The 26,834-nt window shown below is 35.7% G+C and overlaps 2 protein-coding genes and 1 non-coding gene across 3 annotated transcripts in view; all 3 read right to left on the reverse strand.

Moving 5' to 3' along the window:
• ADAMTS6 (ADAM metallopeptidase with thrombospondin type 1 motif 6) overlaps positions 1-26,834 on the reverse strand; it is a 289,076-nt gene that overhangs the window by 257,409 nt on the left and 4,833 nt on the right. The window contains exons 2-4 of the mRNA XM_026019499.2: positions 18,481-18,856; positions 15,997-16,361; positions 6,064-6,232 (exon numbers count right to left, since the gene is read on the reverse strand). Coding sequence (XP_025875284.1) covers positions 6,064-6,232; positions 15,997-16,361; positions 18,481-18,577 — 631 coding nt within the window. The 5' untranslated portion in view covers positions 18,578-18,856. The remainder of the gene's footprint in view (positions 1-6,063; positions 6,233-15,996; positions 16,362-18,480; positions 18,857-26,834) is intronic.
• LOC112908487 (small Cajal body-specific RNA 21) lies at positions 12,695-12,837 on the reverse strand. The gene has a single exon (XR_003232943.1).
• CENPK (centromere protein K) overlaps positions 18,727-26,834 on the reverse strand; it is a 68,546-nt gene continuing 60,438 nt past the window's right edge. Inside the window, exon 12 of the mRNA XM_072750064.1 lies at positions 18,727-18,856. The gene's annotated coding sequence lies outside the window, so the exon portion shown is untranslated. The remainder of the gene's footprint in view (positions 18,857-26,834) is intronic.

Raw genomic sequence — 26,834 nt, forward strand, 5'->3', positions numbered from 1 at the left:
GATCACGCCCTGGGTTGAAGATGGCACTAAACCACTGAGCCACCCGGGCTGCCCTCTATGTTGAACAAGAAATCTAACATCTACTTACTAAAAAATTTGTTGAGGAAGAATCAGATTAATTTATATAATATAATTAACAGAAACTCACAGTATTTTCCATTATTTTTCTAATTACTTTAGTCTCTACCTTTTGAAAATTACTTTGGTGAAAGTTATAAATTTTAAGAAAGAAGAGATAGAAATGACTACAACAAATACCAATAAAATATTTTTTGTTTTTTCGTTTTTTAAAGATTTTATTTATTTATTCATGAGACATAGAGAGGGAGAGAGGCAGAGACACGGGCAGAGGCAGAAGCAGGCTCCATGGAGGGAGCCCAATGTGAGAGTCAATCCAGTACTCCAAGATCAAGCCCTGAGCCAAGGCAGGTGCTCAACCACTAAGCCATCCAGGCATCCATTATTTTTGAAACTTATATACATTAAATGAGTATTTTTATTACTAAAGGTTGAGAGGGGCAGAGACCCATTACTTCTTATTTCAATAGTATAACATTTTAGACAGCCAGTAAGTATTCCCCTATTCCAGACAGACTCTTAAAGTGGCCCCCATGACCTCCTAATGTTTATACTTTGTGTGACTGCCTCTCCTTTAGTGTGGGTGGGATCTGTATCTTGCTTCTAATCAAGAGAATATAGCTAAGATAAAGGGATGTACATGATTATATATATATAGTACATAATTATGTTACATAATATTATAGTAGCTTTTCTTACTAGAGTTTTCCCTTTGCTAGCTTTAAGAAAGCAAGCAACCAAGTTGATGAACTGTACATGGAAAGGAACTGCAGATGGCCTCTGGTAGACAACTAACTCCAAACTAAAGCTTTAGTCTTAAAATACCAAGAAACTAAATGCAGCCAACAACCACAGGAATAGGAAGGTAGATTCTTCCCCAGTCAAGGCTCCAGATGAGAACTCAGTCCTGGCTGAGGCTAAGTCAATTAACTCATTCATGTATAACTTCTGGTCCACAGAAACTGTGAGGTAATAAAAGTATATTGCTTAAGCCACTGAGTTTGTGGTAATATTGTTATGAAACAGTCAAAATCCTTTCTGCATTAACATAATGCCATTTTTTTTGCTCAGTCTTCCAAAATCATAAAATCATTCATGTATTCAAATCATGCCTAGTTTTTCCCTTCGTCTGGATGGACAGCCTAAAAGTCTAAATATAGGATTTAATTTCCATTATTTTGGGACGCCTGGGTAGCTCAATGGTTGAGCATCTGCTTTTGGCTCAGGGTGTGATTCCCGATCCGGAATTGAGTCCCATGTTGGGCTCCCTGTGAGGAGCCTGCTTCTCTCTCTAACTGTGTCTCTGCCTCTCTCTGTGTGTCTCTCATGAATAAATAAATAAAATCTTTAAAAAAAGGTTTAAAAAATAATTTCCATTATTTTTATCATTTTCACTTCTCTGATCCATTCATCAGTTTCCTCTTATATTTATTTAAAGTATCTGTAAAAAGACATGATTGGACAAAATAAACACAGCAATGGTGTTTCTCAATAGATAGCATGCTATATAAGGTAGCTGCTGTTCTCATCATTTTCATAAAATTCAGACTTTTAGCTTTTTAAATTGTTAGTTTGCTTGGTTATTACTCCATCAGATAAATATATATAATGTCTTTGATGGACATTCATAAATGGCAAGAGGCTTATATGTAAAGAATTTGTAGTCTGAGATATATACATATATACACAGATATATATGTAAAAAATACACAATAAACGTAATCAAGATATCTGATTTCATTTTAAAAATTAAATAAATCCAGCATGATTAGATCATTACAAAACAGTATCTATGTTCTAGAATTGTCAATTGACTGCTTAATGTTATGCCTAATGATCTGTAACTAATATCTTTTTTAGTCTAAAATAGAATACACAATTGATTTGTTTTGTTTCAAAACAAATATTAGTAGTTATTCAAATGATAATCATTACATATGCTCAATTTAATTTTGGATAGAGTGTAGAATGTTAAAGAAAACATTCCTCCAAGAACAAACAATAAAGAACTTTTCCCCAAAACCAAATACATAGATCTCTTTGCCATGTGAAATAAGATCTTAAATTTTTTACCAATCTCAAAATATTTTTTAATATATACAGTCATTCAAGATTACTGCACTGATGTGCTTTATTTTTCACTAATAGCACTTATTACTTCTTGATAGTTGGCCATGTATTTATTTGTTTGCTTGATTGGATTTTTTAATTAACTCTCTTCACTAAAATATAAGCTTCATGGGAGCAGATACTTTTCTTGTTTTATTTATTACTCTATTCCCAACGCTTAGAATAAGCCTGACACATACATGCTAAATGAATATTTATTTAATAAATACATAAGTAAGCAATTCAGGTATAGAGACATAATGATATCTACATCAATGGACGATGAGAACATTCAATTATCCCTGGGTAGTCATAAAAAGAGCAACTTTCACTTCCTTTTTTTTTTCTTTTTATCCCATGTTATCTAAATTTTTTTACAAAACTTTTTTGAAATTGATAACATAATCTAATTAAGATGCAAAAATTTATGTCTGAATAGGAGATAAATATGCTCACTCTCAAAAGGGTTTTTCTTATATTTTTATGTAAAGTTGAGTTCTCAATAACAGATTAAGTGGCAATTAATACCTATAAATGCATGTGTCACTTGAATTTGCTGTCAAAATAGTATCATAATTAAGATCAGAAGTTCTTAACCAGACATTTCCCAAACTTATTAAACACAAAATATTTTTCTAGTGATATTCCTATGGAACCTAGGGAACTACTGCTGATTTTCCACTGTTGAAGCCAGTGAAGCATTTGAAGGTGTATAATACAGCCAGATGTAGGAGACAGCCCACTTAAGACAGAAAAACAAACCTGAAGACAGGAAGACTCCAGTTAGAAAGTCACTACAGTGGTGCAGGCAAGAGATAACAAGGTCTGAACTAAATGGACTGGTGTTAAAAGTAACAGAAATGGCTAGTGAATAGATTAAAGGTGAGGAAATAGTCACAAGAATCCAACTCAAGATTTTTCAGCCATTCAAGAATGTCTCACTGATCTGCCTTATTTTTTGCTAATGGCACAGTAATCCAACAGACTTTGTAGAAGAAAATCTTCCCCAACAAGAACAGAATTTTATATTGGCAGTAAGAGTAGATTTGCTGAACTATTTGATTCATGCCTCAGCCTTTGCAAAAGAACAATCTGCCTCAGTAAGACCAGTGAATAATAAGATAGGTACTTCAAAAGAGGATAATTTGAATATCTAAGGGTTAAGAGATATCTTTCAGAATACAGTGCAATCTTTAAGTATTTTTGGAAAAAGTGAGCTTTACAAGCACAGAGTGAAGGATGCCATGTTATGATAAAAATGTCATGTTTATCATATGATAAAAATGATTTTATATTAGCAAATTGATATTGCAATAAACAACTATATATTTAAAACCTACTTTTTCAAGAATATATATATATATATATAAGTTGTACTTATAAAGTTTGCTAAACATAAGATAAACTAAACTATTTCCCATAATGTTTAGTTTCATTACTCAATGCAAAAACCCATCAAAATTTTTTCATTGTTTCCTATGAAATTTTATTTCATGTCTTAAGCCAATTCACTTTAAGTGGCTTTTTTCTAGTACCAATTACTCTTCATCAACAAGGACATCCCAGAGATTACTCAAGGGAGTATGTAGAATAAGAAGTCAGTTGAAGAAAGAACTCCAAAGAACACTTATAGAATATAATCAGAAGAAAAGGATATAATCAAAACAGTGTTGCATTCATAATTTATAAAATAACCCATCCTATTTTTTACACATCTACTTTGAACCCATCCCATTTTTTTCCTAAAATTACTTGTAGGGGGGATCCCTGGACGGCTCAGCGGTTTAGTGTCTGCCTTCGGCCCAGGACGTGGTCCTGGAGACCTGGGATCGAGTCCCACATCGGGCTCCCTGAATGGAGCCTACTTCTCCCTCTGCCTATGTCTCTCTCTGCCTGTCTCTCTGCGTCTGTCATGAATAAATAAATAAAACCTTTAAAAAAATAAAATAAAATAAAAATAAAAAATAAAACTACTTGTTGGTGGACTTTTTTTTTTCTATTAAGCTGAAATCTACTGAAATACTAGTTTACTGAAATAAACTTCCCCTGGCTCCACCTATGAGAATTATACAGAACAAATCTAATATTTAAAATTTTTTAAGATTTTATTTTTATTTATTTATTATGATTTTTTTTTTTTTTTGGAGAGAAAGCAGGGGAGGGGCAAAGGGAGAAGAAGAGAGAGAACTTAAGCAGACTCCCCACTGAGTGCCTAGTCCAAATGAGGGACTCTATACCACAACCCTGAGACCACAACCTGAGTCAAAATCAAGAAGCAGATGCTTAACCAACTGAACCACTCAGGTGTCCCTTTAAAGATTTTATTTTTGAGTAATCTCTACATCAAATGTGGGGCTCAAATCCACAATCCCAAGATCGAGAGTTGCACACTCTGCTGATTGAGCCAGCCAGGTGCCCCTAATCTTTTTGTTTGTTTTTAAAATAGCTCTTTAAATACCAGAAACAGACATCTCAATAATAATGATAGCTACAGTTTGACTAAGCAACTAATGTGTGTTGAGAAAAGTACTCAGAGAGGTCGGTTCATTTGTCCAAAGATACAGAAAAGGTCATATTCTTTCTACTATGCCAAGCTATATCCTCTATTCGGTAAATTTTCTCATCTTTACACTAAATAATCTCCTAACCCCTTCCCTCTAGTCTTGCTCTCCTCTCAGTCTCCATAGGGCTGCCGGAGTAATACTTCTAACACCCAGATCTGATCAGGTGATTCCTGCTTAAAGCCTTTCAAAGGGTTCCCAGCACACTTAGGATAATCAGACTCCTTAACGTGATTTACAAATCCTTTGTCTTGGCCTTCCTTGTCACTTCATTTTCATCTCTGTCACTCCTCACCTACCATGAAATCCACCCCATTCCTCCAGCCCACGTTCTAACATCTCATTATAGGAACTGGCAATGACTGCAATGTGACAATCTCTCTTTTGGTTCAGAATTTTTATAAATGCTGTTTCCTCTATATAGAACGCTCTACCAACTGTTCCCTCTACTTCTGCACAGCTCCCTTCTCTTTCTCCCTCAGACCTCAACTTAGAAGTCACTCTTCCATGAAGCCTTCTTTGCTAATGTCTAGGTTTCTTGTCCCTGTTATTGTATTTCTATAGTACCCAACTATCACTGTCTTTGAATACTACCTTAAGATTACTGAAATCTTATTTAAGTGTCTGAAGTTTTTCCATTAGCTTAAAAATATCAGGCTAACCAAACAGCATAAAGTACTATGCAACACTTGTGCATGAAAATTATAATATGGAACACTTGTGTTTGAAAATTATAACTATTACCTGGATAAAATAGGGTGGGTTTTCCCCCTTTTCAAAGAAAAAATAATTTTACGTAGACTTATATTTTAAGGACTTCTCAAAGAACTTCCAAAATTGACTTAAAACTATTGATAAGTGATATCTTTTTTTTTCTACTGAAAAGGTAGGTAGTTTTTTTCTTTTTTTTAAATTGAAGTATAATTAACATATATCATTTTCAGATGTACAACATAATGATTCAAAAATCTATACATTATCCAGTGTTCATCAAGACAAGGGTGCTCTTAATCTCCTTTACCTATTTTACTCAGCCCCACACCTACCTCCCCTCTGGCAACTACCAGTTTGTTCCCTGTATTTAAAAGCCTGGTCTTTTGTTCATGTCTTTTTTTCCCCCTTTTTTCCTTATATGGTTTTTAAATTCCAAATATGAGTGAAATCATAAGGCATTGGATAAGTGACACTCTGGGTATTATCATTCTAATTACTCAAATTCCTAATGATGTTTATTATTAACCTTTCCATAGGTGTCAGAAGAAAGAGAATGGCAACATAATATAATACACTTTGTAAAAGCCACACACTCACTCACCTGAAACCCCACAGTGAGAGTGATCGTACAGATGCCGTTGCTGGAGGGTAGACTTTTTGTAAATAACATGAGGATGGCCATTTTCATAACTAAAATGTTTGGAATCCTCTGTGGTATTCTTTAATGGTTCAATAAAATATTCTTCATCTTCTGTAGCAATAACACCATGCTAAAAGAAGAAGAAACAAAGAATTTACCAAGAAGAATCATTTTAAATATCAATTATCATTACCGAGAATCAAAACCAAGTTGATACCTCACCAAAAAGAGCTTAAAACATACGTTAATAGAAATTTAGTGGATTATCTGTACTCAACAAAACATTATATAAATTTACCTCTACTTTAAAAAGGATGTTTAAATTCTTCTACATGCCATACATGCCTTATACTAAGCATGACACATACATTATTTCCCCCGATCTTCCCCCAAACTCTCTGAGGTAGCAGAGACCTCCATGTGTTCACTAAGACTTTTTTCCTTTCCAAATTGTGCACACAGCTTAACTTCATCCTCTGTGTTTAGGCATAGCTCTGTAATTAAGTTTTGGCCAATAGGAAATGAGCAGAATACTATATACCACTTTTAAGCTCAACCCCTTGAAAATTTTCTCCAGGAAAATTCTCTACTCTCTCATAAAAACTACCGAGGGGAGGCAGAAGCTGAAAAAGAAGTAATCTGGGACCCTGAGTGACTTTATATTGCTGTCCAGCATAGACAACAACAAAAAGGAGAAATAAATTTCTTCTGTGATAAACAATTGACATAAGGTTTATTACTATTACCTTAATTGATAGACATCCTACGTACCTCTATTCTGCAGTTGAAGTAACAGACCCAGAGGTTAAAAACTTCCCCAACATTATGTAGAGATAAATGAAAGAGCTGCAATTCACACAAAGCTCTGCTCTTATTCATATGCTATATTCTTTACACTTATTTACATAGCCAAGTGTTACTCAGCTCAAGCACAGTTCCTTTTTAAAGTTTTCTTTAGCCCAAATGGAGTAGCTTTGCCCTCCTCTGATATCCAAAAGAGCTTATTACTGGTACCATTTATTTTTAATTAATTTCACACTTCTTTGCTACACCTGAAGTCTGGAAGCTATATTTTCATTTGGTTTAACTTTTCAACTGCATGTTTTATCTTCCCAACTATATACTATTAGCTTTTTTAAGGCAAAAGGTTATGTCTCATAAATCTTTGTATCAGTTATAAACATAGAAAGTGTCTCATATGTAGTATGAATACCAAATAAAAGTTGGTTGATTAAAAGAAATAAGACAGTAAAAGTTATCTGCCTTAGAAATAAGAACTTCCATACTGGTCTATTAGTGTTTTCTTAAGTAACACACATGTGAGGACTGCTCTTAATCCAACTAATTTATCCCGTAACACTGGATAAAACACAAACTCTCTGAGTGTATTTCCTCAGCTGGAAAAATGAAAGGTTTGGTGTAAATTAGTGGTTTTAAAACAGCACTCTGGGGAGCCCTAAGGGTTCCAAGGAGGTACCCTTAGGGGATTGCCCCAGACAACAAAGGGAGACCTATAAGGCTTAGATTCCTGGACTCAACAATCAGCTGTGCTTTTATTAATCTGTATAGTATGTTTCCACATAACATTTCATTTGAGAAAAGGGTTTTCCTGATTTAAAAAGAAAAAAGCTGAAAATCTCTGGCCCGGATAACCTCTAAGGTCCGTTTGAATCTAAATCTCTATGATTCTGTTTAGGGAAATTCATGTTAAGTACCACATGCTTGGAAAGAAAGATAAGGCATAATCAGAGCTGCTCTAACTTATAGATGAAGTTGGCAGACACTTATGTGAAATGAGCAGCTAAAGAATGCAAAAAACAAACCAAAAAAAAGCATGATTTAGTCACTTTGCATTATTTTCACCATTATGTGCTTTATTTTAAGGATATTAGTCCCTAAACTAAAGGCAAATACTCACAGGAATAATATAATATACCATTATCAAAACCTAATACCTGAGCATGAATTACCCTATCAGGAAGATTAACAATATGATAGCAAACTGAGCGTAGTCCTGCAGAAAAGAGGGCATGCATAAGAAGTTTTGATAAGAGGGAACTGGAAGAAGTGGGGTCAGGAGTACTGCCCAGAAAAGGTAGAGGACTAAAGTCATATCAAGCTGAACTGTGGGCAGAAGGATGTTGAAAGGTCCCAGACAAGAAGTTCAGGTTGCTGGGAAAAACAGAGTCAGTAGCCTGGTAAATAAACAAAAATCTCTAATTCCAAGTATGGAAGGACTCAGGGAAAAAAAAAAATCCAGAGACTTTATGTGTTCGGTATTCTGTAAGATGTTTATACACAGTATCTCATTTAATCTTAATAGCTCTCTGAAGTAACTACTACTATCAGCTCCACTTTGCAGATGAGAAACACAGACTGAGCCAAGTTAAGTAACCAACTCGTTCCATCGACTTTGGAGCTTGGGTTATTAGCACTATATTTTAATCCCCTTACCTTTTGAGGGTTGTTTCTGACTTTACTTATTCTTTCACCAAGAATGTTCTGAGTGCCTATCACACAGCAAGTACTGTTCTAGGTGATAGAGATACAGTAGTGAGAAAACCAAACTTCTAGCTCTATGATGGAGCTTATATTCTAGTGGAAGGAGCTAGATAAAAGAGACTCATTCATTAGATAAATGATAACCAGGTAGTGTCCAATGTTAAGGGGAAAAAAAAGGCAGTGCAAAAAGACAGAGAACAATCAGAAGTGAAAGAATTATATAAACTGCTAAGGATGGTCAGGGACATCCTCTCTAGCAAAGTGGTATTTGTACAGAATACAAATGTAAGTGTATTTGTACACTTTGTTCACTGAACAAAGTGAAGGAGTAAGTCAAACAGATTATCTTGGAAAAGAGCAGATTAGATAGTGGGAATGGCAACAAAGGCAATGGGGTATGAGCACACACACAGTATTTGAGAAACAGCAGAGAGCTTCTGGAGCTAGAGGGAAGAAAGGGGAAAATGACTACGAAATTGTTAAAAAGGTGCTAGAGGCCAGTTAAGTGGATGTCTTACAAAAGTGCACATGCTAGCAAGAGCCCTGATCTCACTTCCTTCAGCATCCCCACACATCTCTACATGGTCTGCCTCAGGCCATCAGAATGAACATCATCACACTCCCTTTCCCTGATATGCCATTCCCTACAAGAAGCCTAAGATCCCATTCCCTGGATTCTATTCCCCATATGGTTGTACATATCATGTTTTCTTATCCCATCTCCTACTTCTCCCCTCTTGCCATTTAAAACACTTCCATTGTCCCTTCTCAAACTCATGCTCAGCCTCATTTGCGAATGTTCACTTCCTCTTACTCAAATACCTGAGTCTCTCTAAATGACACTCTTTCTTCCATGCAACCCTCTGGAATCGTGGATCCTCTGCTTTCTCTCTGATATGCCTCCTATTGGATCAGGAGGTAGGGTAAATGTCCTTGTGATTCACTGCCATTTCTGAACAACTCTCACTCACTCCCTCCTCTAAAACAAAACAAAACACAAAAGCTCTGCCATTATACCGTCACTGGCTCCCTTTGCTATTGCAGTTACCTACTGATCCACAGGCACTTTCCTTATTCTTTGAAGACTTTAGCTTCTGGATCACTGTCACCCTCTGCAATACTATTTCTGAAATAATTGTTGATTTCAATACCTTAAGTCACCGGTTCTTAAAATCTGTGTGTGCCTTGGATCCCTTTAGAAATCTAGTGGGGATGGGGACACTTGGGTTGCTCAGTGGTTGAGCATCTGCCTTTGACACAGGGTGTGATCCCGGAGTCCAGGATCGAGTCCCATGTCAGGCTCCCTGCATGGAGCCTGCTTCTCTCTCTGCCTATGTCTCTGCCTCAATCTCTCTCTCTCTCTCTCTCTCTCTCTCTCTCTCTCTCTCATGAATAAATAAATCTTTAAAAATATATATATAAAAAAGAAATCTAGTGGGGATGAAGCCAGGGGATTACTTCTCAGAATAATTATTTTAAGTATAGAAAAATATATAGGATTATAAAGAAAACCAGTTGTAGTGGAATGCCATTATCGAAGTATTTTTTAAATGTAATATAAGGAATGCAGATAGATGGCTTTTTCTAATATTTTAAATAAGAAGATTGGCTGTGGATCTAATAATTATCACAATTTCATAATAGTGATTAACATAAATAATATTTTGAAGAACCTGCAGGACTGTAACATAATACAAAAATATCTATAATTTCTATTGGGGTCAGTTATTACTGTATTGGTTTGTCTATATTCATAATTGAAGGAAATATTAAATTTCGGTTAAGAATTAGTAAATATTGGGAAGCCTGGGTGGCTCAGCAGGCTGGACATCTCCTTCAGCTCAGGTCATGATCACAGGGTCCTAGGATCAGGCCCTGCCCCTGCTCTGGTGCTCTCACTCTTTTTCTCCCTTTCTCTCTGTCTCAAATAAATGAAATCTTAAAAAAAAAAAGAAGTAATTAGTAAAGATAAAGATGTCATTTTCCCCCCTTCCAGTTGACAAACCCTCTGAATTCCATTCATGGACTGTTGATGTAGTACTAGTTAAGGCTAAGGACTACTGACATACATGGGTTCTTCAGCCCCCGCCCTCTCAATCCTTGGACCTGCTTTCCATCAAGTATCTCATTGTTTACTTTATCTTAGGCATTCATACCCATGGTCAAACCCTAGAGTTCAGTATTTTCAATACTTACAACCCTGCCAAATCTCAATTTCAAGTATCCCAACCTTTTATCCTTCCAGGACAGTTCCTCTAGTATCCCAGCTCTAGGAATAGGTCTTTTATACCCACCAAGACCCAGTGATTCTACTACCTCTTCATTATCCTCTACCCACTTCACGGCCTTACTCTTACTTCCCTCCTAATGCATCTTCAGTTCCACCTTCAATTCCCTTGCCCTTTTCTCCCTTCACAGAATTTATTTGGCTAAACCAAAACTCTGATCAAGTCAGTTTTGCTCCTCTGAGCTTGCAACCTTGCAGCTTCATTTAGCCAGAGAAAAATACATTGCGATGCTGACTAGTCTCACTTTAAATGTATGACCATGATCTCAACAGTGCCCTGAATGCTTCACAGCAATTATACTATGTTTCTCTAATACATTCAGTATCCTGCTCTTTTGCATAAATATTCCATTCTTTCTCATCTCCTCTTAATCCCCTAATAACTCAACTTGCCATCTTCCATTCCAATAAACATTGTACAACCTCCTGCAAACTCCTACAACACAAATATCTGCCTACCTGCATCTCATGTCCATATAATCTATTTTACCTCCTTCTTCTTATGGGTGAACTGGAGAAATTTTCCTTCTCTCTATATGATCATTCCCATCTTTATCAAACAAAACAAAACCTCCTCTGACCCCACTCTGCCTGTAGCAACTGACCATTTACTTTTTCAAAAGTCTTTAAAATAATTAACTACGTACTCTTTTCTCCCATTCCTTTTCAAACCCACTTCAATCAGGTTTTTGCCTATTTTCTATATGCCACCATGACTTCAGCACTGCTTTTGTCAAGGTCACCAAACAACCTCCTCATTGATAAATCCAATGGTCAGTTCTCAGTGCTCTTTTTTTTTTATTCAGCAGCATTTTTCTCTTGAGATAAATACTTCCTCCTCTTAGCTTCTAGGATCTTCACCTGGTTTTCCTTCAACTTTCTTTCCCTACTATTCTTTGCTGTCTCCTCCACATCTTTCTGACTTCCCTAACCTCCTGGAGTGCCCAAAGGCTCAGTTCCTTAAATCTCTCTCTCTCTTTTTTTTAAAACTCTTCTTTATCCTATCTCTATTCCCCCACACTGAGCAATTCCATATAATCTCCTGGCTTTAAATGTCATCTATATATTGATGACTTCCAAATTTATAATTCCTTAATTCATCTCTCTCTCCTGAATTTCAGGCTTGCATACCCAGTATCTTATACAAGAGTCAAATTTAATATGCCCAACTGAACCTAAGATACATACCTCCCCACAAATGGTCCTCCTCCAGCTTTCCATCTCAGTTAATACCTGAATCTTTTTCATCTCAACTCATGGCTGCTTTCTTCTTCTAGTTGCTCAGGCCTCAAGCTTGGAGTCATCATTTATTTTATTTAATCCTGCATCCTCTAAAATCTACCATCTGGCCCCCAGTTCTCTAACCTCATCTTCCATCACACTTCCTCTCTTTCACTGAGTTCCAGCCAGGGCAATCTTTTTGCTGTCCCCCAAACACTCTTAGATCACATCTTTATGGGATGCCTGGGTAGGTGGCTCAGCGGTTGAGCATCTGCCTTTGATCCTGTGGTCCTAGGATGGAGTCCCACACATCGAGTCCCACATCGGGCTCCCTGCATGGATCCTGCTTCTCCTCTGCCTGTGTCTCTGCCTCTCTCTGTTTGTCTATCATGAATAAATAAATAAAATCTTTAAAAAAAAAGATCACATCTTTGTACTTGAAGATTTCCACATGGAAATCCTATCCTTCAGATGCAAGCTTCCCTTCCTCATTTTCCTTATGTCTTTACTCAATATTTTTTCCACCCTAGAACTTGTAATTATCCAACATACTGTGATATTTATTTATCTTTTTTTTTTTTTTAATGTGAGGCCAAAACAGTCCTGGGGACAAGGCTCCCATCTCAAGAACCTCTCCCATGGCAGGGGGAAGCAGACCTCTATGCTCTAGGCTGGGCTGAGGGGAGGTGGGGCATGCTGAGCCCACACCCCAGGAAACCAAGCCAGTGATTTTTATTTATTAGTGTATCCCCTCCATGAGAATGCAAGCTTTATGATGACAGGGATTTCACTTTTGTTCACTATTGTACTCCTAGCACCTATATCGGTGCCTATTCTATATATAATAGGTACTTATAAGTATTTGGTGACTGGATGAATGAATAAGGGAAAATGTAAAAGGCAACTGTGGAAATAACTGTGGACATAAGAAATAAGAACAAAATGTAAAGAAAGGAACAATCAAAAAGGAAAATCTCTTGAAAATTAGAAGTATGACTAATTTTTAAACCAAGAAGGAAAATAAAGCAAAATTGGAGAAATCTCATAGAACTTAGAACAAAAAAAGAAAAAAAAGGAAAAAAGAAAGAGAAGAGAAGAATCAATTACAAAAAGGCAGAGAGTGGGGAACAAGAAGAGAAAATTATTAAGGAATTTTTTTTTAATTTCTCTAAGCTGAAGGAGTGTCTTTAAATTGAAAGCATCCATTTAAAACCAAGTAAGGATAAGGAAAGAAGATCCACAGCTTATCACATTATTATAAAATTCTTAAAATAGGAAGGATAAAGAGAAGATCATATCATTTTCACTGAGGAAAAATCTTAGGAAAGAAAAAGAACAAGAAGCACACTTCTATCTGCTACCCAAAATGAATCAATGCTAATTTTTTTAAAGATCTTTAAATCTTTCCCTAAGATATAAAATCATACTCATGAATTTGATACCCTGTATCTCCCTTTCCCAATTCCACCAACCATGGTTCTGAAGAAAAATGATTTTTGAAACCAAATGCCACATCCAGCTAAATTATTAACCAAACATGAGGGCAACATAAAGTACTTCAAATAGGTAAGGACTCAGAAATTTTACTTCTCAGACATATTTTCTGAGGTAATTACTTGAAGATGTTCTCCAATAAAAATAGGATGTAAACTCAGAAAGAAGATATAGAACTAGTTTGGAAAAAAGAATCCTTAGATAAGAGATTTACAATTGCTCAAGAAATTAACCAGTAGATTCCAAGAAAAAAAACGCTTCCAAAGAAGAATGGAATATATTCCAAGCAACAGATATAAAACAAAAGAAATGGTTAATACTGATCATTTGTTTTTTTAAAAAATTCATTTTTTCTCACAATAAGACAAAATAACAATAATTAGAAACTCCAAAAATACAAAACCTGGATAAGAAAGCCATGGTCCAAATAGAAAGCAAACTAAAATGTGACATTATTTTCAACAACTAACTTTGACACTAATGTTAGGAAGTCTTTTCCTTTGAATGGGGCAAGGATTGTAGTATTGAAATAGGTGAGAAAATATGATTAGAAAACACTATCTCTACATTGAAATTATTTTTATATAAAACAGTTAAAAAGAGAATTGGTTAAAAGGGCCTTTGAGGGGCACCTGGCTGGCCCAACTGGTAGAGCATATGACTCGATCTAGGTCGAGAGTTCAAGCCCCACACTGGGTGTGAAGCCTACTTAAAAACTATCTGGGGGGTGGGGAGGTGAAAAGTGAGGTTTTTTTTTTTTTCAAAAAAAAACATGTTTACATATTACATTTGATTAAAATGAAACATATAACAAAATAAGAATGAAGGCAGGAGTTACTAAGTCTGATGGGCAAAAGTGTAATGTGAGGAACAGAATTTACACAGTCTCCTAGTATCTGCTCACAAATTCCTTATTAGTTGCCAAGGAGAAAACAGTAACTTTGGTGGACAAATCTGGCAGACCACATCTTAAGTAATCAAAGTTAGTCAACATGGACCATGCAGTTTCAATAGGAAGCAAAGTAAAACAGAAAGGTATTAACAAATAGAAGGAAAGAGATCAAGAAACAGAGTCTTAATAAAGGATGAAGAATAGATGGGTGACACTATGCTATCCCCTTACAAGAGTCTCCATTTTCAACCTTATCCTCTCTTTAGACTCATCAAACATCTTTCACAATTTCATGGTCACTTGATGACTCTCAAATTACCTGCTTCCAAAACTAAATTCTTTTCTAAATTTCAGAGCTATATTTCCCAAATGTCACCTAAACATATATAACTGGGCAGCCCTGGTGGTGCAGCGGTTTGGTGCTGCTTGCAGCCTGGGGTGTGATCCTGGGGACCCGAGTCAAGTCCCACATCGGGCTCCCTGCATGGAGCCTGCTTCTCCCTCTGCCTGTGTCTCTGCCTCTTTCTCTCTGTGTCTATGAATAAATAAATAAAATCTTTAAAAAAATAAATAAATAAACATATGTAACCTTATTTCTTTAGATTCCTCACATTTACTAGATCATATTTGTCTCCAAACCAGCATTCCAGTGGCATCCCCTTTCTTACCTAGTCAAATCCATATACCTGTCATTCAAAAGAGAAACCTCAGCCATCTTTAATTACTTCCTCTCCATGTACCCACACCCAGTTCAATCCTATCTCAATTTTTAAACATACTATTTAACACCTACTATGTACTATGTGTCTTTTTAGATACCGGGTAAGAAAAAATTAGTAAGACACAAACCCTCTAAATTTTCTCAGCAAAATGTGGTTTAAATTCATTCTTTGCTGCACATTGCCAGTGCCACAGAACTTGCACAGGCCTTCATTATCTCTTACATGTCCTAACTCACCTTCAAATCCCCATCACTCTCTGCCCTCATGTCTCACAACAGAATTAATTCGGGTTTGTTTTTTTTTCCTTTTTTCCCCCTCATCTCATGGTTCATTTCACCGTGCTGTTAAAACTATCAATAGTATAATTAATATTAATGCCAAATGTAGACAGCAGTGCTGATGACTAGGAATAGTATTTTTCTATTATATTTAATAGCAAGTGTCATTTTAACATATGAGAAGATTCAAAACAGATTTATCTTGGATAATTAATTCTTATTCAAAAAAATCTGTTTTATATATAAAGCCTAACAAAGAAACTAGCAATAAATATACTCAATTTATTCTACAAATAATATAGGGTTATGAAAATTGTTCTTTACAAAGTCAATGCAAACATTACCAAAGGACTATCAACAACAAAGGCTGCAAGAATAACAAAAAAATTTAGACTGTTAGCTTCCTTAACCCACCTCTCTATTATTAATGTTAGGAAAGACATTTACATTATGAACTTAATTCCCCATCAGAAACTAAAAATTATAACATCTACTTACCAACCCAATACAGTTGCTTAAAGCCACTTTAGTTGTACTACGTTGATCTTGTAAGTATCCTGTGTAATGACAGTTGTCTAAAAAATCATGTTTCCACTGGGGTCCATCTTTCCCCCAGTATTCTACTGTAAAATGTTTGGACACAAAATCTGTGTTGAGAGTCAAGTTTAGGTGAAAGTGCTTGCCATAGGCTGAAAGTTTAAAAAATAACTTAGATACTGCCTGCTGTGGATCGATAGGGTCCATACTCCGTCTTCTCCTGGAGTGTTTATCATTTTTCACAGTAAAGCTGAGAAAAGCTCCATTTTGATCAACCCTTATTGGAATAGTTAGTTGGTAGTGTTCTAGATAAGTCAGGAATTCCTCTTTGTAATCACAAGGCAGAGAATCCAGAAAAAACACATGGAAGAAAAGAAAATTTAACAGAACAAAGAAGTAGCAGCATAAACAACAATAACTATATCAGCATCATTATATGTGAGGTACGAAACAAAAGAAGTTTAAAATCTAATGAATTAAATTCCAATTATTCCTCAAAATTGCACTTAAATTTAAAATTAGTTTGAAAATTATTTTTCTTTTTTTATATTTATTTCTTGAGTCTAAAAGCTAAGTTCTTATAGGAATTATGAATATTTTATATTGAAATAAAAAGCAGTGAAAATTACACATATTTAAAATAATAGAATTTACCTCAGATAAAATATGTTTGAGAAAGTTAGCCAAAAGAATTAATGTCAAATTTCTACAGCCTTGTAGAAATTTTTTTAAATCATCAGGTGGAATGGAAAATGCAGGAGCCAGTTTGAAAAACAGTCTGGCAGTTGCTCAGAAGGTTGAACAAAGAACTACCATCTGACCCAGCAATTCCACTCCTAGGTATTTACCTGACAGAAATGAAAACACATATCCACACAAAAACTTGCACACGACCGTTCATAGCAGCATTATTCATAGTAGCCAAAATGGAGAAATAACCTGAATGTTCATCAGCTGATGAATGAATAAACATAATGTGGTATATTCACACAATGGAGTTTTATTCCATACAATACTGACACTGGTATGACATGAATGAAACTTCATAATAACTGCCTTCATTATTAAAGTTCACTATCTAACATTCTAAAAGCATTATACTAAGTGAAAGGAATCAGTCCCCAAAGACCACATATTATATGATTCCTTTTGTAGGAAATAATCCAGAATAGGAAAATCTCTAGACAGAAGTAAATTAGTTGTTTAGGGCTGGGGTGGAGAGTGGTTTGAAGAGAATTTGGGAGTGACTTTTAATGGGCACGGGATTTCTTTTGGGGTGTTGAAATGTTCTAAAATTGTGGCAATGGTTGCATAACTCTGTGAATATACTATAAACCACTGAATTGTGCACTTTAAATAGGTAAATTATATTGTATGTTTATTGTATCTCAATAAAGCTGTTAGAAAAACATTAGACTAAAAAAAAAAGAAAAACATTAGACTGACAAAAAATTTAGACGATTATTACACATATTTTCCTCATTTAGGTATACTTAATATTTCCAATCTACCTTCTTAACCGCATCTTCCTTTAGCGAGGTTTACCACTAAGGGAAACCAAATGCCTGTCTATTGCCTCACTGTCTATACACGGAATTCACCCACAAATATAAACTCCCATGAGAGTACAACCAAATAGAAATAAATTAAAAGACAGTGAAATAAATACTAAATAAGAGTACATACTAAATGCTATGACTTTATTAATATACCTTGAGAGCCACACTATATACATATCGACTTCTAGACATATATATCAATGTATTAAAACCCTAAAAATCTGGTTCATCCACACCAAAAAATTATGGTTACTATACATTCATGGGAGGGGAGTCAAAAAGTTATTTTAATAAATCTATAAGGATTAGACATGTCCATGGAAAACAAAATGTCATTTACTCCAGGGCCCTCTGTTAAGACCTTTTTATGATATAATGTTCAATTTTATGGATTCAGATTAGGGAACCCATGGATGAGTTTTCTCATCCAATTTTCTACCACTCTTACTCTTTTACTCAGATTCTAGTTTTTATATCAGAATTCTTAAGTTTAGAAAGCATTTTTTCACTAAGGATCCATATTAGAAGGATCTTGCTCTTTTATAGCATAAACCTTTGGGTTCCTTTTGAACATGACCTTGCCTGTAACCCTTAGCAACAGATGAGCTTATTAAAGTTTAAGATTCAAAAGACGAGGCCTGGGTATATCAACGTCTAAGAAAGACCAGTCACCTTTAAAATATACTATATGTTAAATAATAGTATAACAAGATACACTACTTAGAGCACTTAAGATTTATGAAACTAGCACTGAATGATGTAGCAGGTCTCCATTCCTATCACTACATATCCCATAGAAAATGTTCACCCGACTTAAATAGTCAGAATCTTTTCCTGTCAAATTAATAGCAATATTTTTTGTCACTTTCAAAAGCAGGACTCCTACCTTGAGAACTGTATGAAAGCCTGTGGTCACTATGAAATTCCGATGAAGCCATGATGAGGCTCAAAATCCAGGTCAACGTCTTCCACAAAATTTCCATAATTTAGAAAACTGGATGATTTTTTTGGAGGGCTACCTATGTGCTAGAGAGTCAATACCATACCAAAATCGAAGCATAACAATTTTATGTCTTTAAAATTTCTTGCAAATTAATTATTAGATGTTCCACTGTTTAACAGGTACTTTTGTCCAACATCTCGTACTTTCTTCTATATCTGGATTCATTTTCTCAATCCAAAAGGAAATAAAGAATGATGGTAAAATTTTCATTAGCAAAACATTTGGCTGGTTAGTTACTAAAGTATGGCCATTTTTTAACCTAGAAAAACAAAACAAAAAAATTTATGTTAAATGAAAATATCTTGTAGGTACAGAATTGTATTGCTGAATGTTTGCCAAAAGACAAAGACTACAAAGTGATTTAATATAAATTAGACTGTTGTTTTTATTTATAATCTAAATAAACATTCACAAGACTAAATAATTAGAAACATAAATGGTAAGTAGGATAATGCCAGTGCTATTTAATAATCAAAGTAGCAATATGAAGTGGAATCATAAAAAAAAATTTTTTTTAACTTTGAAGAAAATAATGTATGGGTATGGTGACTAACCTCCTTTCAATAAAATAAAAGGTAGGGGGACTTCACAATCAAAATTCATTTTATGTAAGGGATAAACAGCATATGATCCCATTCCTTAACAAGCTTTTTAGAACAGTCATATTCACGATTAATTTGTTTCTTTATGAGGCACTTATCATTTTTTCTTAGAGTAGATCTACAAATATACAGTGACATTTAGCAGCTGTGAACACTCAGACACCAGCACAAACAAAACTTGTAAAAATTTGAACCATATTTACTGTAACCCCTTGATTTTATCTCTGAGTCTTACATGACTTAAAAAGCAACACATATGAGACAACTTCAACTATCTAGAATGTAACTGAATATTTTTTTTTAATTTTTATTTATTTATGATAGGCACACAGTGAGAGAGAGAGAGGCAGAGACACAGGCAGAGGGAGAAGCAGGCTCCATGCACCGGGAGCCCGACGTGGGATTCGATCCTGGGTCTCCAGGATCGTGCCCTGGGCCAAAGGCAGGCGCCAAACCGCTTCGCCACCCAGGGATCCCGAATGTAACTGAATAGAAAAGAAATTCATTTTTCTGAAAAGAAAAGCATTTTTAAAATTCATTTCAGGTATCACGACAGATTTCCTGTCCTATCTCATGTGATTTCCTCTCGAGTCACAACCTCACACATAGTTCATGAATTTACATTTCATACAGAATGCTAGCACATGTGACTACCCGGTTTCCCAGCCAACGGTACACTTTAGAAGAAGAAAATAGCAAAGGTACTAAGCTTTAATAGCTACATCACTAACAGGACAAAAGTGAAAAAAAGGAAAGAAAAACTAAAAATTAGTTGTAGAACCCCAAAGTAACACAGTTTGGGGTAGAGGCAAATGGTCCTTAAGTAGTTTCGGACAATGTCTACTGTGTATGTGACTGTGTTACAGCTCAATATCTGATATTCAAAATACTGCCTGAGTCAGGAATAAAAGATTAAGTCACTTTTAATAAGATAACTTACTACTAATACAGAGAAATACACGATAAGCACTAGAAAGATTTTCATTCCACATTCCTAATGTATGGGACTATATGATAAAGATTTACATATTTGTTGGTCAAAAAAATGAGTAAATGAGTAAATAATTAGCGACTAAAAGCAAATCATTTTAGGTATATAAAAGGATATTTATAGTTAATTGGAAAATTAATATATGTGGAATACTTCATTCCTTATGATGCTAGAAATATTGGTTAGTGCAACATATAAAACAACCACCATCATTTAAAACTCCTTCCATCCAGGGCACCTGGGTGGCTCAGTGGTTGAGCGTCTGCCTTTGGCTCAGATTATGATTCTGGGGTTCTGGGATCGAGTCCCACACTGCGCTCCCCACAGGGAGTCTGCTTCTCCCTCTGCCTATGTGTCTGCTTCTCTGTGTCTTTCATAAATAGATAAACAAAATCTTAAAAAAAAAAAACCCTCCTTCCTTCCAAAAACTAATTCATTAATCAACAAATATGCCTTACTATGTTCTTAAAATGGTGTTATAACAATATGAGGATACAGAAAATATTAACACAATCCTTGCCCTTTGGGAGTTCACGATCTAAGAAACAAAGAAAAAAATTCAAGGCAGACTGACATTTGACATAATAACGTTACGAAAAGGCATTGAGGAGATCAGATGAGGGAAAGGACTTCTGAGTCAGAGAAGAATAAGTCAAGAAAAGCTAATTTAAAAATTGGCAGTTGAGATAGGCCCTGGAAGATGAATACAATTTCACAAGTCAAATTAATGGGGGTAATCTTAGCAAATTAAATAAATAGATACTACAAAGTCTAAATGGCAAGAAAAAAAAAAAGGAAAGTCATTTAAAGGGGTGCTAATTAACTGGTTAATTGTCTGCCTTTGGCTCAGATTGTGATCTCAGGGTCCCTGGTGCAAGCCCTGCATCAGGCTCTTTGTTCAGTGGGGAGTTTGCTTCTCCCTCTCACTCCTGCACTCTCAATAAATAAATAAATAAATAAATAAATAAATAAATAAAATCTTTGGGCACCATGGGTGGCTCAGTGGTCAGTGGTTTAGCACTGCCTTCAGCCCAGGGTGTGGTCCTGGAGACCAGGGATCCAGTCCCACGTCAGGCTCCCTGCATGGAGCCTGCTTCTCCCTCTGCCTGTGTCTGTGCCTCTCTCTCTCTCAATCTCTCTCTCTCTGTGTCTCTCGTGAATAAATAAATAAAATCTTTTCTAAAAAAATCATTTTAGTAATAATAGTAAGTTTGAGTCCTATGGAGAAGACTCACGGGTCATATCTACAAAGGTAGTTTATGGTGAGACCAAAAATGAAGAGAACTTTAAATATATGTTACTTCTTTCAGTATTCATAACAAAGTAGATATCATTGCCCCTCTACAAGACCGCCTCTAACATGGCCCCAATGAGCCTGCTCCTAATAGCCACACCTTTGTGTAATTCCCTTCCCTTGAGTAACTGGAGAAATGTTACCAAAAAAAAAAAAAAAATGTTACCTGGATGATTTGATTATAAAAGATTCTGGCTTTTATCTTACTAGTAGACTCTCTCCCTTGTTAGCTTTGATGAAGCAAGCTGTCATACGGAAGGGCTCACATGGCAAGCAACTGAGAGCAGCCTCCAGACAACCACTAGCAAGGAACTAAGGCCCTTAATGGCCTGTGAGAAACCGGACCCTGCCCACTAATACATGAAGGAAGCAAATCCCTCTCCAGTTGAACATTCTTTGGTGACCTGAGTCCTTGCCAGCATCTTGGCTGCAGCCTCATGAAAGATCCTGAAGCACAGGACAAAGCCAAGCCATGCCCAGTTTCCTGAATCACGCAACTTTGATGTAATAAATGTGAGTTGTTTTAAGCCACTACATCCATGATGATTTTTTTTTTGCAAGAATTGATAACAATACAGCTCCCAATTTATAGATAAGGAAATTGAATCTCGTGGCCAGACAGCTGGAAAATAGCCGAGCCAAGAGTCCAGAGGGCTATCTGGGTCTAAAGTCTAAATTCTTTCTACCATATCATACTTCCAATTTAAGGCACTCTAACTTAAATATTTAATAGCAGTCCCATATAACCACTGTCAAAAAATACATCCATAATAAAGGGTATAAAATAATTAATGTGGGGTGCCTGGGTGGGTCAGTGGTTGAGCATCTGCCTTTGACTCAAGTAGTATCCCCGGGTCCGGAATCGAGTCCCACATAGGGCTCCCTTTAGGGAGCCTGTTTCTCCCTCTGCCTTTGTCTTTGCCTCTCTCTGTGTTTCTCAGGAATAAATAAGTAAAATATTTTTTAAAAATAAAATTAAAAAAATAATTAACGTGCATAGTTTAAGCAACTTTATATGGAGTAATTGTTTCATCTCAAAACTATTTCTGCAATGATTTAGGAAGAAGTTGCTTACTCAGGCAAAAATCTATAAAGAGATGAAGTCACACCATTAGTCAATAACAGTGAAAATAATCCAGTTATCTTGATTCCTAGCCTACTTAGTCTCCACACTTACACAGTCTTCCCCATCCTCCCATGAGATATTAAGGTGAAACTGTCACTTCATAAACAAGATTCACTCTTCAGACACTTGACTGTTTTGCAATATAATGTCTGACATTAAATGGTCCTTCATAAACCTTAATCCTCCTCTAAAGAAGAACAGATAATGAACACATTTGAGTTCATTTTCTATTAGTGGTGATAGATTTGCATGAAACCTTCATCCTTTTTCCCTATTTTCCTGGGCTCTGAAACTAATGACAAACTTAAAGGTGTCTGGGTTTAGGGAACAAGTATTTTCCCCTTAAGAAATTTCCTGCTCTTCAGTTTTGTAACCTCCACTCTTACAATTATTACCACTGTCCAGTAAACGCCCAAGTTAAGTAAGCCAGTAGCATTGAGAGAAAAAGTAATATGTAACTACTTGGCTAGAAGTAGACTAACATTTGATTTAAGGACTTGTAGTAAAAAGTGCATTGGTGCATAATAGAAAGAGCAGGAGCTTTAAAGTTAAACCAAAGCTACAGTCTTGTTTCCACCATTCGCTACAGTATCTGGCACATGGGCACTCAATAAATTTGAGTTTCTCTTTTCTCACACCCTTCCTCACTCCCTACTTTTTTCTCAATCCTCTGGTGCCAGAGAAGGAACTTAAATAGTAAGCAAATGAGTTGGCTCAGCTCAACTAAAACCAACAACAACTAATATATCAACCTCTCTTAGTTAACCTATACAATAAAAGTAGTTTTTTGCTATTTACAATGGTTAATCTACTTTCAGACACCTGCTGGAGAGGTTAATCTGGATACTATAAACAAATGTGCATGAACACTGACTTTTTCAAATGTAGTTTCCATAATTCAAACTAACATTAAAACATTACATAATTGTCCATAAATCATAATGTATTAACTCTTAACATTGCATAGGCGAAGTATTATTATGTTGTGGAAAGGACAAAGGCTTTGAGTTCTGGCTTGACTCCAAGTTACTTAACCTCTCTGGAGGTGTTTCTTCATCAATAAAACCAGAATAATAGTATCTACCTTACAAAGACTTGTCGAGAGATTAAATTAGATTACAGATGATGTAAAGTGTCAGCACACTTCACTTTAATGACTAAAGAAATATTGGCCCCTTCTCCTCCTTATCTTACTCATCACTTTTCAAAGGCCCTCCTTCAAAAATAGTTCCGTGTTCCTCCTTCCCCCGCAAATGTGTAATAGTTAAATACAATGATAGGAATCAATCAGTAACATTGTATTGTCTTTTAGAGCAAATAATAAAGAATTTAGGTCATGATAACTGGACTAACAAATATTTTAAATTTGAAAACTTCCATTTTACTTTGATTTCACATATGCTTTTTTCCTAATATACGTGTACCGGCCAGTAAAGTTAAGGGATCATTTACCTGCTTCCTTGGATCAAAGCTACCCTAGTCAAGTGGAAACAAGATCAGACAACTAGTTCCACAGTTACTGCCTCAGTAGTCTCCCTAGTTGAAGGGTACTTACTTTTCTTTTTCCTTTATCATCTTTACTTCCTACTCAAGCGATCTGGTTGTAGCCAAAGTAATAATTTCCTCTCATGAACTCTTATTAGAGAGCTAAAGAACATGTATAATATCCTACTCAACTTTTTTCATTCATCTTAACTCAGGTTGGTTATTTTAAGGCTGATGTGGTCTTCACAGAGGAAGCAACAATACTATGCTCTCTTCACATTTAACTTTTATATGTGAAAATTAACTTCAAACTTCATTTGCCATTTACTCTCTCAACTAACATTTAGCATCACCTACTATGTGCCAAGGACACACGATTAAGCTATAAGTACAAAGGTTTCCAGATCATTTATAAACTTTGTGAGATCAGTTTCCAAAGGTGTATTTAAACACACTCAAAACTTACCTATCAAGAAGAGCAAATAAGCCAAAAGCAAAAAATGTAAAAAACACCATTCTACAAAAATCAAGCCCCAAATTGCATATAGTCCCAAACCGTTTTTTTCCAGATGGCAACTATAATATAATATATAACTTCTTCTTTTTTTTTTTTTTTTTTGGTATTATAACTTCTTTCCTGAGAAGCAGAAGCACCTTTTTTTCTTCTGAAGCCATTACAAAATGTTGATAATCTTAACTGTCTTTGGGTAGAACCAAGAGAATTTTCCACCTCTTCTGCCATTTCTTCTTCCCTCAAGAAGGTGCTATTAACTTTCTTAAATATGTTAACTCTCTTTATTTTCTCATAAAAGTCACACACAGGGTAGGATTTGGCATAGAGGTCCATCCTAAACCACTAGTAGCTACTAGTGGTTGCTAAGGAAATGAAGAGGAAGTGGTAAGAGTAGACAAGAGTAGAAATTAATCTTACACATATTGGCCTAGACATGAAAAGTATTAAAATATTTCAGGTCTTGAGGTTAGAGGTTTTTCCCCTTGAGCATCACAAAAATATTAGTAACACAAGATAGATTTCATTTGCTGCCATTTGTGGCAGATGAATGAATTTGATTTATTTGAAATCAAGTTATTTGCCTCTATATGCTATTCTACAAAAATCAAAAACACCAATGATCACATTTAAGCACGAAATTAATATAAACCAGAACTATAGTTACTACTTTGGTGAAACACAGGAAAACAATTATTTCCAAAATTAATTTTCCCAATTTCTTTCAACTACACCAGTTTATGTTACATTTCGTTCCCTGTCGTTAATTTAAAAAACTGTCATTCCTATATTTTGGGCTAATCAACAGTAGTTAAAAAAGGAAAGAAAGAAAAGAAAATTAGTCTAAGAAATTTGAATATAAAAGAATATGTTAAAAATCACACTTCAGTGTCTTTTTTAAAAGTTCCAAGCAATGGTTCAGTTTCCCCTTTCCTCCTCCATTCTGCACCCTCCCTAACCCCCCCACCAATCCTACTTCACCCAGACAGAGGGTAACAGTCTGAGCTGCCCTGGTTGAGTTGATCCTAAAGTTAACATTCAGCAGCCCATTTCCAGACAGCAGCGCTAAATCTATTTGGATAAAACGCGTGTGACCCAGACAGTTGGCATTTGGCCCAAACGCGTTGCACCGGCAGCTCAAATAAAAACAAGAGTAAGAAACTCACTCTCTTGTTCCCTCTCAGTGCGCTTTTTCACTCTCTTTGCCTCTAGTACAACAAGGAAAGAAATTACCAAAGACAGGAATTGTAGTACACATTATCAGAAGGCAGCTTTCCAAAACCCCCTCCAGCACTCCAACTGCCCCCCCCTCGGTCCCTGAACTTTGATCCCATATACCATATATACAGACATACCCAGATATTCAAGGCTCCGGAGGGTTATGAGTCTAGCACGTCGTCCCAAGTGGCCAAAAGTAAATCAAAAACACACGCTTCCATCTCTTTGATTAGCCTATTAAAAGCTTAACATATCCTAGAGCATCGGGGCTAGAGCTAGCACATTAATTCTGCCCTCTGAGCCCAGGCATAAAATATGCACTTGTCTGACTACTTAAGACACTGACATGAAACTATAAAATGCAGGTTTTTCTTTAAGAAAACTAGAAATCAGTTTAAAATACACATCGTTATTGCTTTCTCAATTACTATTTGGTGATTAGTTAAAAGACCACAATAATCATAATCAAGTCATATTTCACAAAACATGTCTATTCGTATCATATAAACATGTATTTTTTGCATCATAAAATACTTGCAAGACCCAGATTTCTCCAACCCCCGACTAGTCTGGAGTTAAAAAGATTTCTATCTGTAAAATGAGTTCAGTCAAGCTCACTCATTGCCATTAAAAACACACACACACACACACACACACGCACGCACACACATACACACACACACAGAAAAAGTTTTCTACGCGTTATTCGGAAGACAAGCAAAGCACAAGTTTTAATTAAAAAAAAAAAACGGTTTCATTGAATATTGTTAAGTCTTCCTTACCGTTTTCATCTTCAAATTCTGATAAAAAGTAAGTTTCAAACAATAGAGATTGCACTGGACGACTCACGTACTCTCTCTCCTCTCTCTCTCTCTCTCTCTTTTTTTTTTCTGCCCCCTTTTGCAAAGCCACAGCAGTCAGTTACTTATTCTGCAGCCAGAATAAAACCCTATAGTCTGGCTAAACCGGGCTTTAGAGAACGGACTTTCCGATTTGGCAATAAAAGAGAT

Source organism: Vulpes vulpes, chromosome 2 (assembly GCF_048418805.1).
Source record: "Vulpes vulpes isolate BD-2025 chromosome 2, VulVul3, whole genome shotgun sequence".
Lineage (NCBI taxonomy): Eukaryota > Metazoa > Chordata > Mammalia > Carnivora > Canidae > Vulpes > Vulpes vulpes.